The 16,831-nt window shown below is 44.3% G+C and overlaps 1 protein-coding gene across 3 annotated transcripts in view; it reads left to right on the top strand.

The window, feature by feature from the left end:
* Nucleotides 1-14,343, top strand: part of LOC124026926 (cytosolic 10-formyltetrahydrofolate dehydrogenase-like) — a 57,741-nt gene extending 43,398 nt beyond the window's left edge. For all 3 annotated transcript variants that reach the window (XM_046339556.1, XM_046339557.1, XM_046339559.1), the window contains 8 exons: nucleotides 925-1,012; nucleotides 1,259-1,352; nucleotides 3,640-3,739; nucleotides 3,875-3,973; nucleotides 5,866-6,031; nucleotides 6,270-6,375; nucleotides 6,514-6,713; nucleotides 11,543-14,343. In XM_046339556.1, the coding sequence (XP_046195512.1) occupies nucleotides 925-1,012; nucleotides 1,259-1,352; nucleotides 3,640-3,739; nucleotides 3,875-3,973; nucleotides 5,866-6,031; nucleotides 6,270-6,375; nucleotides 6,514-6,713; nucleotides 11,543-11,598 (909 nt within the window). In that variant the 3' untranslated portion in view covers nucleotides 11,599-14,343. The remainder of the gene's footprint in view (nucleotides 1-924; nucleotides 1,013-1,258; nucleotides 1,353-3,639; nucleotides 3,740-3,874; nucleotides 3,974-5,865; nucleotides 6,032-6,269; nucleotides 6,376-6,513; nucleotides 6,714-11,542) is intronic.
* Nucleotides 14,344-16,831: the final 2,488 nt, after the last annotated feature.

The raw sequence follows: 16,831 nt of genomic DNA on the forward strand, positions 1-16,831 counted from the left end.
TTTGGTCACCTACAAACAAGCAAGATTTCTGGATCTCACAGACCTGTAACTTCTTCTTTAAAAGGCTACTATGTCCTCCACCTGTTACCTGTATTAATGGCACCTGTTTGAACTTGTTATCAGTATAAAAGACACCTGTCCACAACCTCATACAGTCACACTCCAAACTCCACTATGGCCAAGACCAAAGAGCTGTCAAAGGACACCAGAAACAAAATTGTAGACCTGCACCAGGCTGGGAAGACTGAATCTGCAATAGGTAAGCAGCTTGGTTTGAAGAAATCAACTGTGGGAGAAATTATTAGTAAATGGAAGATATACAAGACCACTAATAATCTCCCTCGATCTGGGGCCCACGCAAGATCTCACCCCGTGGGGTCAAAATGATCACAAGAACGGTGAGTAAAAATCCCAGAACCACACGGGGGAAATGGATTATATTGTCTGTCACCACAACACACGCCGGCTGCTTGGACGGTGTAATCGCTTCTGTTAAGTAATGTTACACATAGAAATGCTAGCTCCTTTGCTTATTAGCCAACCTTCCACATAAAGTGAATGACCTGCAGAGAGCTGGGACCAAAGTAACAAAGCCTACCATCAGTAACACACTACGCCACCAGGGACTCAAATCCTGCAGTGCCAGACGTGTCCCCCTACTTAAGCCAGTACATGTCCAGGCCCGTCTGAAGTTTGCTAGAGAGCATTTGGATGATCCAGAAGAAGATTGGGAGAATGTCATATGGTCAGATGAAACCAAAATATAACTTTTTGGTAAAAACTCAACTCGTCGTGTTTGGAGGACAAAGAATGCTGAGTTGCATCCAAAGAACACCATACCTACTGTGAAGCATGGGGGTGGAAATTACCTAAAGCTAACATGTTCAATCATTTTGGTTGTGTGTATATTCCTATGGTCCCTAGGTGACTCCACTGACAGCGATGAAGTTTGCTGAATTGGCTGCGAGGGCAGGATTCCCCAAGGGAGTGATCAATATCCTCCCTGGATCAGGTAAACATGCTTTTATGTTTTTGATCGTTGTTTTATACAAATGTTCATATCGAAAGAGTTGCTCCTATCTTTTCTTTACACACCTGTTTTTTTGGCTGCATGTCAGTTGTCCTCTCACCCCCTGCAATAGAGAATCTGGGAAGGTGCACCATTTTTTCTCAGATGACTGAAAAGTTGACTTATAGGAGATACAAGGTTTTGTTGTGGTGCTGACGGTGTGCTGGTTCTTCTTCTGCTGTCTCTCAGGTGCTCTGGTGGGCCAGCGTCTGTCCGACCACCCGGACGTCCGGAAGCTTGGCTTTACTGGCTCCACTGAGATAGGGAAACACATCATGAAGAGGTGAGTGGTCACTGTTGTGGCAACCTCAGTCCAGAGAGGTCATGACTTTAGGCTCGCGGTGGTTGGCCAAGACTTTGGCCAATAATAGCATACTGTTTATGTGTATGTAGTATAGCAGTGGTCACCAACCTTTTCTAAGTCAAAATCACTTTCTGAGTCAAAATTCAATCTACCGCTCAGATTATATATATTTTTAATGTGACTTAAAACCCCCTAACATGCTGACTACCCCGCTAACATGCTGACTACCCCGCTAACATGCTGACTACCCCGCTAACATGCTGACTACACCGCTAACATGCCGACTACACCGCTAACATGCTGACTACCCCGCTAACATGCTGACCACACCGCTAACATGCTGACCACCCCGCTAACATGCTGACCACCCCGCTAACATGCTGACCACACCGCTAACATGCTGATCACACCGCTAACATGCTGACCACATCGCTAACATGCTGACCACACCGCTAACATGCTGACCACATCGCTAACATGCTGACCACACCGCTAACATGCTGACCACACCGCTAACATGCTGACTACACCGCTAACATGCTGACTACACCGCTAACATACCGACCACATCGCTAACATGCTGACCACCCCGCTAACATGCTGACCACCCCGCTAACATGCTGACCACACCGCTAACATGCTGACCACACCGCTAACATGCTGACCACATCGCTAACATGCTGACCACACCGCTAACATGCTGACCACACCGCTAACATGCTGACTACACCGCTAACATGCTGACCACACCGCTAACATGCTGACCACACCGCTAACATGCTGACTACACCGCTAACATGCTGACCACATCGCTAACATGCTGACCACCCCGCTAACATGCTGACCACACCGCTAACATGCTGACCACCCCGCTAACATGCTGACCACACCGCTAACATGCTGACCACACCGCTAACATGCTGACCACACCGCTAACATGCTGACCACATCGCTAACATGCTGACCACACCGCTAACATGCTGACCACACCGCTAACATGCTGACTACACCGCTAACATGCTGACTACACCGCTAATATGCCGACCACATCGCTAACATGCTGACCACCCCGCTAACATGCTGACCACCCCGCTAACATGCTGACCACCCCGCTAACATGCCGACCACACCGCTAACATGCTGACTACACCGCTAATATGCCGACCACATCGCTAACATGCTGACCACATCGCTAACATGCCGACCACACCGCTAACATGCCGACCACACCGCTAACATGCCGACCACACCGCTAACATGCCGACCACCCCGCTAACATGCCGACCACCCCGCTAATATGCTGACCACACCGCTAACATGCTGACCACACCGCTAACATGCTGACTACCCCGCTAACATGCTGACTACACCGCTAACATGCTGACTACACCGCTAACATGCTGACCACACCGCTAACATGATGACCACAGCGCTAACATGCTGACCACACCGCTAACATGCTGACCACACCGCTAACATGCTGACTACCCCGCTAACATGCTGACTACATGCCCACACTGCTCGCGCGCACTAACGAGCGTCTGCATTGACGAGTGTTAAAATAGAAGTCAGTTCTATTTGTGACACTGAATCCTACCTCTCCCATCTCCTCATTGGTTTATACAAGCTGATACACACGTGCCATCACCTCCTTGGTTATACCCACGTGTGTGACTGAAAGACGAACGGAGGTCAGTGGTGATAATACAACTTACGAAAGTTAGTTGCCAATCGCAATATAAAGTCCAAAGAAGAAAAAGCCTGGATGGGGGAGAGACGACTAGAAATGATTCGGTGGACAGTTTTATGTGTGGATTCATTGTCGGAGTAGAAGACCTTGTGTAAATAAATTGCCATACATTTTTAATCTTCAACCTATTTTTCGACCTGTCCCCAAATTAATATAATTGGTTCGGAGTTTGTTTTGATATTTTAACCTGCGTGTCGTGATCGCGTTTGGTGTGCGGGGGCAAAATCAATTTGTGCACGATGGCGCACTCGCTCGGCTGGTTTGGGTACGGTGTAAAAGGTCGATGGGAACACTTTGCCTTCCCGGCGTTAGGGCTGTTGAATAAAGTGGAGCTACCAGAAACAGCGCGAAACAAATAAAAAAAAATAGGAATGCCTAAGGCCTTAACAGAAATGTTTTGTGAGAATGGCTTGGAGATCTACCAGTTCATCGCGATCCACTAGTTGGTGACCACTGTAGTGCAGTGTTTGTGTGTTTGTGTATTAACACCTGTTTTTGTGTGTTCCTCTATCTCAGCTGTGCAGTCAGTAATGTGAAGAAGGTGTCCCTAGAACTGGGGGGTAAATCTCCACTCATCATCTTCAGTGACTGTGACATGGACAAGGCCGTCCGCATGGTCAGTGGGCCTTCAATTCAATGCTGGTCGCTACATAACATTAATACAAAAATATGTATATCAAAGAATATAAAATATGAATATTTCAGAATATTGTAAGGCATCAATTTCACTGTATTTATTTTTGTATTTTAGGGAATGAGTGCTGTATTCTTCAACAAGGGAGAGAACTGCATTGCAGCAGGCAGACTCTTTGTGGAAGAGAACATCCATGACCAGTATGTCAAGAGAGTGGTACGTGTCTCAATGTTAACTTAGTCACCCACTCGCTACCTTATCTCACAGTGCTATGCTAACTTAGCCACCCGCTCGCTACCTTATCTCACAGTGCTATGCTAACTTAGCCATCCACTCGCTACCTTATCTCACAGTGCTATGCTAACTTAGCCACCCGCTCGCTACCTTATCTCACAGTGCTATGCTAACTTAGCCATCCGCTCGCTACCTTATCTCACAGTGCTATGCTAACTTAGCCACCCGCTCGCTACCTTATCTCACAATGCTATGCTAACTTAGCCACCCGCTCGCTACCTTATCTCACAGTGCTATGCTAACTTAGCCACCGCTCGCTACCTTATCACACAGGCCTATTTTAACTCAGCCATCCGTTAACTTCTCACAGAGCTGTGCTAACTTTTAGCCATCCTCTTCCTTATCACTTCTGTCATCATGAAGTGATTTGAGAGGCTAGTTAAGGATCATATCACCTCAATCTTACCTGACACCCTAGACCCACTTCAATTTGCATTACCGCCCCAATAGATCCACAGACGATGCAATCGCCATCGCACTGCACACTGCCCTATCCCATCTGTACAAGAGGAATACTTATGTAAGAATGCTGTTCATTGACTATAGCTCGGCCTTCAACGCCATAGTACCCTCCAAGCTCATCATTTAGCTCGGGGCCCTGGGTCTGAGCCCCGCCCTGTGCAACTGGGTCCTGGACTTCTTGACGGGCCGCCCCCAGGTGGTGAAAGTAGGAAACAACACCTCCATTATGCTGATTCTCAACATAGGGGCCCCACAATGGTGCGTGCTCAGCCCCCTCCTGTAGTTCCTGTTCACCCATGGAGGCGTGCATGGCCACGCAGTCAACTCAATCATCAAGTTTACAGACAACACAACAGTTGTAGGCCTGATTACCAATGACAAGACAGCCTACAGGGAGGAGGTGAGGGCCCTGGCGGAGTGGTGCCAGGAAAATAGCCTCCCCCTCAACGTCAACAAAATGAAGGAGCTGATCGTGGACTCTGGGAAGCAGCAGAGAGAGCATGCCCCTATCCACATCGACAGGACTACAGGAGAGAAGGTGAAAAGCTTCAAGTTCCTCGGCGTACACTGACGATCTGAAATGGTCCACCCACATAGACAGTGTGGTGAAGAAGGTGCAACATCGTCTCTTCAACCTCAGGAGGCTGAAGAAATTTGGCTTGGCCTCTAACACCCTCACAAACTTTTACAGATGCACACCGCCTGGTACGGCAACTGGACTGCCTGCAACTGCTGGGCTCTCCAGAGAGTGGTGCGGTCTGCCCAACGCATCACGGGGGGTACAATGCCTGCCCTCCAGGACACTTACAGCACCCGATGTCACAGGAAGGCCAAAAAGATCATCAAGGACATCAACCATCCAAGCCACGGTCTGTTCACCTCGCTACCATCCAGAAGGCGAGGTCAGTACAGGTGCATCAAAGCTGGGACCAAGAGACTGAAAAACACCTCAAGGCCATCAGACTGTTAAATAGCCATCATTAGCCGGCCTCCACCCAGTTACTCGACCCTTTACCTTAGAGGCTGGTCACTTTAAAATGGAACACTAGTCACTTTAATAATGTTTACTTACTACTGTGTTACTCATTTTATATGTATATACTGTATTCTATTCTACTTTATTTTAGTCAATGCCACTCCTACATTGCTCGTCCTAATATTTATATATTTCTTATTTGTTTTACAGTAGATTTGTGTGAATTGTTAGATACTATTGCAGTAGAGCTAGGAAAACAAACATTTCGCTACACCCGCAATATCATCTGCTAAATATGTGTATGTGACCAATACAATTTGATTTGAATCTCACAGTGCTATGCTAATTTAGCCATCTGCTAACTACCTCATCTCAGGTGGAGGAGGTTAAGAAGATGAAGATTGGAGATCCTCTGGACCGCTCCACAGACCACGGACCCCAGAACCACAAGGCCCACTTGGACAAGCTGGTGGAGTACTGCCAGACAGGCGTGAGGGAAGGCGCCACTCTGGTGTGTGGGGGCAAACAGGTCTCCCGCCCAGGTTAGACTTCTTTTTTCAGTTCATAGCGCTGTAGATTTGACTAATATTAGCTGTGAGGCAGAGTTAGGGGCAAATGTCACTCTAATTCCAGTCTGTTTAGAAATGGAATTTGGATGTCATACTGTGACCATTTGTGGTGTTACCATTTCTCAGTTCAAGGGATGACTATCAGCTACAAAATGACTAATATAGTAAATAAGTTGTTTACTATATCTTTCCCTGTGGTTCCTTTCTCCAGGATTCTTCTTTGAGCCCACCATCTTCACCGATGTTCAGGACCACATGTTCATTGCTATAGAGGAGTCGTTTGGCCCTGTCATGATCCTCTCCAAATTCAAGAGCGGGTCAGTGTTTGCCATTGTCAAATGGGTGCCCTGTGTGGTTCAGCTGACCCCAGAACACTTACATACCTGAGTCGGCATGGGTTTCAAATCTTGCGCATTGCTCCTCTGACTAGCTCTCCTCCGACCTCTCTCTCTTAGGGATGTGGACGAGGTTCTTCAGAGGGCCAATGCCACTGAGTATGGTCTGGCATCAGGAGTGTTCACCCGTGACATCAGCAAGGCGCTGTATGTCAGCGAGAAGCTCAACGCCGGCACCGTCTTTGTCAACACCTACAACAAGACGGACGTGGCTGCTCCCTTCGGCGGATTCAAGCAGTCCGGCTTTGGCAAAGACCTGGGTAAGACTTGCTGATTCTGGGACATTGTTTCCACACAGGTTAGATTAATCATAGAAGCCCACATGGAAAAATACTACAGTTTACTATAGAATACAACAGTACTTACTATAGAATTCTCTAGTAAACTGTAGAATATTATAGTAAACACAGCAAAAACACTACACTTTTTAAACTATAGTAAATACTACAGTATTTCATTTGTATATACCCTGCTGATTCCCCTCCCCCATATCCCAATTTGTGCCACCCATAAGTGAGAAACCTACATGCTAAGTATAGACCATATTGTGTTCCCTACAGGTTATAGAAATAGGGCAGAAGCTCTGAAGGTTCAGACCTACCTACCTACCTACAGGTTATGGAAAATGAGCTCTTTTAGTATTTCTCCAGTAGGTTTCCTCAAAGAGAAATCAAATCAAATCAAATTTTATTTGTCACATACACATGGTTAGCAGATGTTAATGCGAGCGTAGCGAAATGCTTGTGCTTCTAGTTCCGACAATGCAGTGATAACCAACAAGTAATCTAACTAACAATTCCAAAACTACTGTCTTATACACAGTGTAAGGGGATAAAGAATATGTACATAAGGATATATGAATGAGTGATGGTACAGAGCAGCATACAGTAGATGGTATCGAGTACAGTATATACATATGAGATGAGTATGTAGACAAAGTAAACAAAGTGGCATAGTTAAAGTGGCTAGTGATACATGTATTACATAAGGATGCAGTCGATGATGTAGAGTACAGTATATACGTATGCATATGAGATGAATAATGTAGGGTAAGTAACATTATATAAGGTAGCATTGTTTAAAGTGGCTAGTGATATATTTACATAATTTCCCATCAATTCCCATTATTAAAGTGGCTGGAGTTGGGTCATTGTCAATGACAGTGTGTTGGCAGCAGCCACTCAATGTTAGTGGTGGCTGTTTAACAGTCTGATGGCCTTGAGATAGAAGCTGTTTTTCAGTCTCTCGGTCCCAGCTTTGATGCACCTGTACTGACCTCGCCTTCTGGATGATAGCGGGGTGAACAGGCAGTGGTTCGGGTGGTTGATGTCCTTGATGATCTTTATGGCCTTCCTGTAACATCGGGTGGTGTAGGTGTCCTGGAGGGCAGGTAGTTTGCCCCCGGTGATGCGTTGTGCAGACCTCACTACCCTCTGGAGAGCCTTACGGTTGAGGGCGGAGCAGTTGCCGTACCAGGCGGTGATACAGCCCGCCAGGATGCTCTCGATTGTGCATCTGTAGAAGTTTGTGAGTGCTTTTGGTGACAAGCCGAATTTCTTCAGCCTCCTGAGGTTGAAGAGGCGCTGCTGCGCCTTCTTCACGACGCTGTCAGTGTGAGTGGACCAATTCAGTTTGTCTGTGATGTGTATGCCGAGGAACTTAAAACTTGCTACCCTCTCCACTACTGTTCCATCGATGTGGATAGGGGGGGTGTTCCCTCTGCTGTTTCCTGAAGTCCACAATCATCTCCCTAGTTTTGTTGACGTTGAGTGTGAGGTTATTTTCCTGACACCACACTCCGAGGGCCCTCACCTCCTCCCTGTAGGCCGTCTCGTCGTTGTTGGTAATCAAGCCTACCACTGTTGTGTCGTCCGCAAACTTGATGATTGAGTTGGAGGCGTGCGTGGCCACGCAGTCGTGGGTGAACAAGGAGTACAGGAGAGGGCTCAGAACGCACCCTTGTGGGGCCCCCCGTGTTGAGGATCAGCGGGGAGGAGATGTTGTTGCCTACCCTCACCACCTGGGGGCGGCCCGTCAGGAAGTCCAGGACCCAGTTGCACAGGGCGGGGTCGAGACCCAGGGTCTCGAGCTTGATGACGAGCTTGGAGGGTACTATGGTGTTGAATGCCGAGCTGTAGTCGATGAACAGCATTCTCACATAGGTATTCCTCTTGTCCAGGTGGGTTAGGGCAGTGTGCAGTGTGGTTGAGATTGCATCGTCTGTGGACCTATTTGGGCGGTAAGCAAATTGGAGTGGGTCTAGGGTGTCAGGTAGGGTGGAGGTGATATGGTCCTTGACTAGTCTCTCAAAGCACTTCATGATGACGGAAGTGAGTGCTACGGGGCGGTAGTCGTTTAGCTCAGTTACCTTAGCTTTCTTGGGAACAGGAACAATGGTGGCCCTCTTGAAGCATGTGGGAACAGCAGACTGGTATAGGGATTGATTGAATATGTCCGTAAACACACCGGCCAGCTGGTCTGCGCATGCTCTGAGGGCGCGGCTGGGGATGCCGTCTGGGTCTGCAGCCTTGCGAGGGTTAACACGTTTAAATGGCTTACTCACCTCGGCTGCAGTGAAGGAGAGACTGCATGTTTTCGTTGCAGGCCGTGTCAGTGGCACTGTATTGTCCTCAAAGCGGGCAAAAAAGTTATTTAGTCTGCCTGGGAGCAAGACATCCTGGTCCGTGACTGGGCTGGGTTTCTTCTTGTAGTCCGTGATTGACTGTAGACCCTGCCACATGCCTCTTGTGTCTGAGCCGTTGAATTGAGATTCTACTTTGTCTCTGTACTGACGCTTAGCATGTTTAATAGCCTTGCGGAGGGAATAGCTGCACTGTTTGTATTCGGTCATGTTGCCAGACACCATGCCCTGATTAAAAGCAGTGGTTCGCGCTTTCAGTTTCACGCGAATGCTGCCATCAATCCACGGTTACTGGTTAGGGAATGTTTTTATCGTTGCTATGGGAACGTCATCTTCAACGCACGTTCTAATGAACTCGCACACCAAATCAGCGTATTCGTCAATATTTTTATCTGACGCAATACGAAACATGTCCCAGTCCACGTGATGGAAGCAGTCTTGGAGTGTGGAGTCAGCTTGATCTGACCAGCGTTGGACAGACCTCAGCGTGGGAGCCTCTTGTTTAAGTTTCTGCCCGTAGGCAGGGATCAACAAAATGGAGTCGTGGTCAGCTTTTCCGAAAGGGGGGCGGGGCAGGGCCTTATATGCGTCGCGGAAGTTAGAGTAACAATGATCCAAGGTTTTACCACCCCTGGTTGGGCAATCGATATGCTGATAAAATTTAGGGAGTCTTGTTTTCAGATTAGCTTTGTTAAAATCCCCAGCTACAATGAATGCAGCCTCCGGATAAATGGTTTCCAGTTTGCAAAGAGTTAAATAAAGTTCGTTCAGAGCCATCGATGTGTCTGCTTGGGGGGGGATATATACGGCTGTGATTATAATCGAAGAGAATTCTCTTGGAAGATAATGCGGTCTACATTTGATTGTGAGGAATTCTAAATCAGGTGAACAGAAGGATTTGAGTTCCTGTATGTTTCCTTCATCACACCATGTCTCGTTAGTCATGAGGCATACGCCCCCGCCACTCTTCTTACCAGAAAGATGTTAGTTTCGGTTGGCGCGATGCGTGGCGAAACCCATTGGCTGCACCGCATCGGATAGCGTCTTCCCAGTAAGCCATGTTTCCGTGAAGCAGAGAACGTTGCAGTCTCTGATGTCCCTCTGGAATGCTACCCTTGCTCAGATTTCATCAACCTTGTTGTCAAGAGACTGGACATTGGCAAGAAGAATGCTGGGGAGTGGTGCGCGATGTGCCCTTGTCCGGAGTCTGACCAGAAGACCGCTACGTTTCCCTCTTTTTCGGAGTCGTTTTCTTGGTTCGCTGCATGCGATCCATTCCGTTGTCCTGTTTGTAAGGCAGAACACAGGATCCGCGTCGCGGAAAACATATTCTTGGTCGTACTGATGGTGAGTTGACGCTGATCTTATATTCAGTAGTTCTTCTCGACTGTATGTAATGAAACCTAAGATGACCTGGGGTACTAATGTAAGAAATAACACGTTAAAAAAAAAATGCATAGTTTCCTAGGAACGCGAAGCGAGGCGGCCATCTCTGTCGGCGCCGGAAGTCTGAAAGCCTCCACTTCTATGTCAAAGATAATAAAACTAAAACACTGTTGTAAATACTCCAGTAATATTGGCAAAAACACTACAGTAAATACTATATAATATGTATTAGAGGTTTTGCATTGCGCTGTTTATGACTTCAAGCCTATCAACTCCCGAGATGAGGCTGGTGTAACCGAAGTGAAATGGCTAGCTAGTTAGCGCGCGTTAATAGTGTTTCAAACGTCCCTCGCTCTGAGCCTTCTAGTAGTTGTTCCACATGCTCTGCATGGGTAACGCTGCTTCGATGGTGGCTGTTGTCGTTGTGTTGCTGGTTTGAGCCCAGGGAGGAGCGAGGAGAGGGACGGAAGCTAAAGTGCCTATAAGAACATCTAATAGTCAAAGGTTAATGAAATACAAATGGTATAGAGGGAAATAGTCCTATAATTCCTATTACCTGGGAATATTGAAGACTCATGTTAAAAGGAACCACCAGCTTTCATATGTTCTCATGTTCTGAGCAAGGAACTGAAAAGTTAGCTTTCTTACAAAGCACATATTGCACTTTTACTTTCTTCTCCAACACTTTGTTTTTGCATTATTTAAACCAAATTGAACATGTTTCATTATTTACTTGAGGCTAAATTGATTTTATTGATATATTATATTAAGTTAAAATAAGTGTTCATTCAGTATAGTTGTAATTGTCATTATTACAAATACATTTTCTTTTTAATCAGCCGATTAATCGGTATCGGCTTTTTCGGTCCTCCAATAATCGGTATCGGCGTTGAAAAATCATAAATCGGTCGACCTCTAATATGTATACCATAGTATACTATAGTATTTTTTCATGTGGGAGTATAATTACTAGAATGGGAAAAGTCCAAAGATGCATTTTCTAGGAATGCCAATTCAATTGCATTTATATCCTGTCTCAACATCACTGGCTTTCTCCAACAGGACAAGAGGCTCTTAACGAATACCTGAAGACCAAGACTGTCACTGTAGAGTACTAAATATACAGCTCTGGAAAAAATGAAGAGACCACTACAAAATAATCAGTTTCTCTGGTTTGACTATTTATAGCTATGTTTTTGGTTAAAATGAACATTTTTGTTTTATTCTATAAACTACTGACAACATTTCTCCCAAATTCCAAATAAAAATGTTGTAATTTAAGAGCATTTATTTGCAGAAAATGTGAATGATCAAAATAACAAAAAGATGCAGTGTTGTCAGACCTTGAATAATGCAAAGAAAATAAGTTCATATTCATTTTTAAACAACATAATATTGTTTTAACTTAGGAAGAGTTCAGAAATCAATATTTGGTGGAATAACCCTGATTGTCAATCAGACTGATCCTCCACCAAATTTCACAGTGGTTGTGCGACAGAGCATGCCAAGCCGCATGAAAGCTGTAAAACCAGAGACATTGATCATTTTGCAGTGGTCTGTTAATTTTTTCCAGAGTTATAGAGAGATGTGTGGTAGCTACCCACTGGGCACAGACGTCAGTTCAACATCTAGTTTTGATTTTACATTTGGTTGAGTTGTCAACTAACACAAATTCAACCCAAGAAATTCACCATGTCATTGGATTTAGGTTAAAAGTTTGGTAAAAAAATCAAATTAGTTTTTCTGTTGTTTCAACGTTATCACATTATTCTATATTTTTTTAAATGGCTTGGAAACAATGTTGATTCCAAACAGTTTTTGCCCAGTGGGTTTTCTCTCTTTATAATCAGACCATATGTCACTAAGCAAATTCCTGAACTAAATGTGAATGACAGACGAGGCAGAAAGGAAACCTAATACCTCCACATGCCCTGATGAACAATTTTACTTGTAATTCAGTCTTTCTGAAATGTGATTAACCCTCTAATATTTCTTAGTGCTGTTTAGCACAATTACTTATGAAATTGAATATTTTTATGGATGAGAAATACAATGTGAAATGATTTCCCCCTCTTAGAAATAAGAAATATGTTGTTATGTTTTAGCAGTGGTCAACACTGGTAAATCTACTAACAATATTTGAAATTGTCTACACCAGTGGTTCCCAAAGTTTTATAGTCTTGTACCCCTTCAAACATTGTACACCCTCTAGCACCCGGCTCAACGCACTCTCAAATGTTGTTTTTTGCCACCATTGTAAGCCTGCCACACACACACTACAATACATTCAACATAAGAATGAGTGTGTACTTTGTCACAACCCGGCTTGTGGAAAGTGACAAAAGACCTCTTACAGGACCAGGGCACAAATAATAATATAATAGTCAATCATTTTGCTCTTTATGTAACCATTTTACATATAAAACTCTATTTGTTCATTGAAAATGGTGAATAACTCACCACAGGTTAATGAGAAGGGTGTGCTTGAAAGGATGCACATAACTCTGCAATGTTGGGTTGTATTGGAGAGAGTCTGTCTTAAATCATATCCCACACACAGTCTGTGCCTGTATTTTGTTTTCATGCTAGTGAGGGCTGAGAATCCACTCTCACACAGGTACGTGGTTGCAAAGGGCATCAGTGTCTTAACAGCGCAATATACCAATGCAGGATAGTCTGAGCGCAGCCCAATCCAGAAATCTGGCAGTGGCTTCTGATTAAATTAAATTCTCACCGAACCTTGTTGCAATTTTGATGAGGCTCTATCATTCAGATATCTGTAAGTGGACTGGAGGCAGGGCATGAAAGGGATAACGAATCTAGTTGTGTCATCCGTTTCGGAAAAGTATGTGCTTAATTGCATACCCAACTCACTCAGGTGCTTCGCTATATCACATTTGACATTGTATGTAAGCTTGAGTTTAAAAAAACATCACCCAGATAGGCCAGTCATGTGAGAAACTTGTTATTATGCAAGTGCTCAGACAAGTGAAAATTATGGTCAGTAAAGAAAAGTTTAAACTCGTCTCTCATTTAAAAAAAAACTTTCTATACTTTGCCCCTTGCTAACCAGCGCACTTCTGTATGTTGTAAAAGCATTACATGGTCACTGCCCATATGATTGCATAGTGCAGAAAATACACGAGAGTTCAGGGGCCTTGCTTTAAGAAAGTTAACCATTTTCACTGTAGTGTCCAAAATGTCTTTTAAGTTGTCAGGCATTCCCTTGGCAGCAAGAGCCTCTCGGTGGATGCTGCACGGTACTCAAGTGGCATCGGGAGAAACTGCTTGCATGCGTATTTACCACTCCACTATGTCTCCCTGTCATGGCTTTTGCACCATCAGTACAGATATCAACATGAGCAGCAACTACGTTTGGCTACATACGGACCGTTAGTGAAATTCCAGCAAGAGAGTAACGGTTAATGTGATTGGATGTTCATTATTTGACTAGGCTACCTGTATTTGACATTGTGTTGTTATTTCGCTGAACACTAGATGGTTTCATTTAATTTTGGGCAGTGAAACAAGGCAACTCAGACGATTAAAAAAAGCTCACCCAAATGTATAGCCCTGTTGGAAAATATAAATCGACTGTTTGAAAATGTGGAGAGAAAAAAAGTAAAATGTTTATTTTTTTATTTTATTAATGTTGATCACATTTTTATTTGACGTACCCCCGACGGCATTGAACCCCAGTTTGGGAATACCTGGTCTACACAATATATGTGTTGTGTTCATGGACAATACTGGATGACAATTTAATAGAACTTTATGAATGATGATCTCCATGTCAGAGCTTGAACAAGCACCTTTTTACTAGTTTTCCTGATTCATTAAAATCACAAAGGTTTATACAGTAATATGACTGGTGTCGTGTCTTTACTATCATTAAATTGAAGACTTAGCTTTTATCAAAGATTCTCTGTAATTACATTTACATTTAAGTCATTTAGCAGACGCTCTTATCCAGAGCGACTTACAAATTGGTGCATTCACCTTAAGACATCCAGTGGAACAGTCACTTTACAATAGTGCATCTAAATCTTAAAGGGGGGGGGGTGAGGGGGATACTTATCCTATCCTAGGTATTAGTATTACGCGATTAAACTGATTAATCATGTAACTGTAATTAACTAGGAAGGCAGGGCACCAAGGAAAATATTCAGATTACAAAGTTATAATTTTCTAATATAACTTTTCAGATATTTCAGATAATTTTCTAATATAACTTTTCAGATATTTTATATCTGATCAATTAGTCTTCGAATGAATGAATTATTTATTTTACCTCACGTTAGTCTCATTCCAAACGTCGTAAATTGTTGGTTATCTGCACGAACCCAGTCTTCACTATGAGTCATCCATACATCAATTGTCTTAAATCATTTATTTTCTAACTAAGTAATTCACAGAAATGCATAAACAAACAAAATAAATATGGTTACAAGAAATGATAGGGGAATGCTAATTCAATTTAACAAATGGTGGACTGTATCCAAGGGACTGTATCCAAGGGACTGAATCCAAGGGACTGAATCCAAGGGACTGAATCCAAAGGACTGAATCCAAGGGAGAGGGCAGGCTGAAAAGACAACACCGGTCATGGAGGAATCGTGGTTGGCAGCAAATGCGTGAGTGTTTGTTTGTGCATACTTGCGTGTTAGACAGTTTCACACACCAAGAATGATCTTCAATGGAGGTCTCCTGCCCTGTCTTGGACTAATAATAAGATAGATGAGGAGAAAGACAAGTCCAACAGAGAGCTCCAGGAGGATCTGTCTACAGGTGGTGGCGCCGTAACTTGGGGTCGGGCTGGGGATGATGACTGCAGGCATAGTTCTGGATGCCGTACAGGTGGGTGAAGGGAATGTAAGGGCTGCATTCAATCCGTATCGCGGAAGATCCACATTAAAATGTAAAGGTCGCAGCTCAGAGAGAAGCTGGGACATTGTGGGGGGTCACAGGGTCCTCAGTGGCACGCCACCACTAGGAACATGTCAGTCTTGGCATAACGGGATGACATAAGCCTATTAGTGTGGACAGTTACACTTCTCTCCCTTTTTTCCCCCTCATAAGACTGGCCCACCGGCCTAAAGATGGACTGGCCCACTGGGCATTTGCCCGAACTGCCCTTTGGCCAGTCCTTTTCAGGTTGGAAATGATAAACAGGCTATCCGTGTTTTTACTCAGCATTGTTGTCCATCTTAATGAAGAGTTTACATATGTCAAAGCATTAAACTTTTGACAGACCACAGTCCGACAGAGAAGGTAGTACAGTATAACATACACAAATGCATCACATTCGCCTCGATCTGTACAGTTCCTAATAAAAAAATGCAACCACGTCTACAAAAACCTTGGTCTAAAGACAAGCTGTGCATAGCAAGTGCCAGAGAGTCTTTCCTTGGATTTCATTATGTAATCCTGGATCCAACTCAAGGTGTGTAATGGGTTGTCTAGCCTGTCACATTGAGTCCCATAGACTTGCCATATAACAACAAACCCGAAAGGCCATTGCTATCAATATGTCAGTGTGGACTACTACATGTATAGCTTGTAAGTTTCACTAAACTTTGTTTTCACTGCACACACACTGAGGATTATATGGCTCAAATAGGCCAGGTTCACACTCAATTTGTACAACTGTTGTACCGCACATTTGACAGTGGTTTTGATCGTTTTTCTTCACAAAAATAATTACACAAGCATTGTGGGGACTGCACAATGGTTGTGTGTATACAACTGAAAGCTTGGGTTCCATGTGTTTGATGCCATTCCATTAGCTCCTTTCCAGCCATTATTATGAGCCGTCCTCCCCTCAGCAGCCTCCACTGCTACTCATGGTATTAAACTGTGTCTGTTATCCATCCACTGTGTCTGCATTGTGACCAGACTTCCTGCTTCCTTCCTTTATGCAAATGTGTTCACAGCTATTCATTCAATGTCAGATTTATTTACTGTAAGACACTTGTTGATGCAATCAGTTAATAGTGCCATCTGTCAATGATTTTAGATGGCAGAATAATGATGATGATTTAAATGGTTTCTCTGTCCAGATCTGTCTACACCTGTAAGATACCCAGACACAATGTGTGAATGACTACGTCCGGAGGGGGGCAGGATGATCTGATCGCAATGTGTCTTTTGATTGTGTCCACATTTTTAGACAGGTGTAGACAATCAAAATGTGTACAAGATCAGGACAAAGGACGCAAGTTAGAACCAGGTATAAACGGGGCTTCTAAATTCCAACAAGGTGTCAGTGGCGGAGCAGGAGGCAACAGATTGTCCACGCCACGTCTCAGGGACGCCTCAGCTGAGTCACTTTCAGTGTGTGCGTGTGTGTGG

The sequence above is a fragment of the Oncorhynchus gorbuscha genome, linkage group LG03, assembly GCF_021184085.1.
Source record: "Oncorhynchus gorbuscha isolate QuinsamMale2020 ecotype Even-year linkage group LG03, OgorEven_v1.0, whole genome shotgun sequence".
NCBI classification, from domain to species: domain Eukaryota; kingdom Metazoa; phylum Chordata; class Actinopteri; order Salmoniformes; family Salmonidae; genus Oncorhynchus; species Oncorhynchus gorbuscha.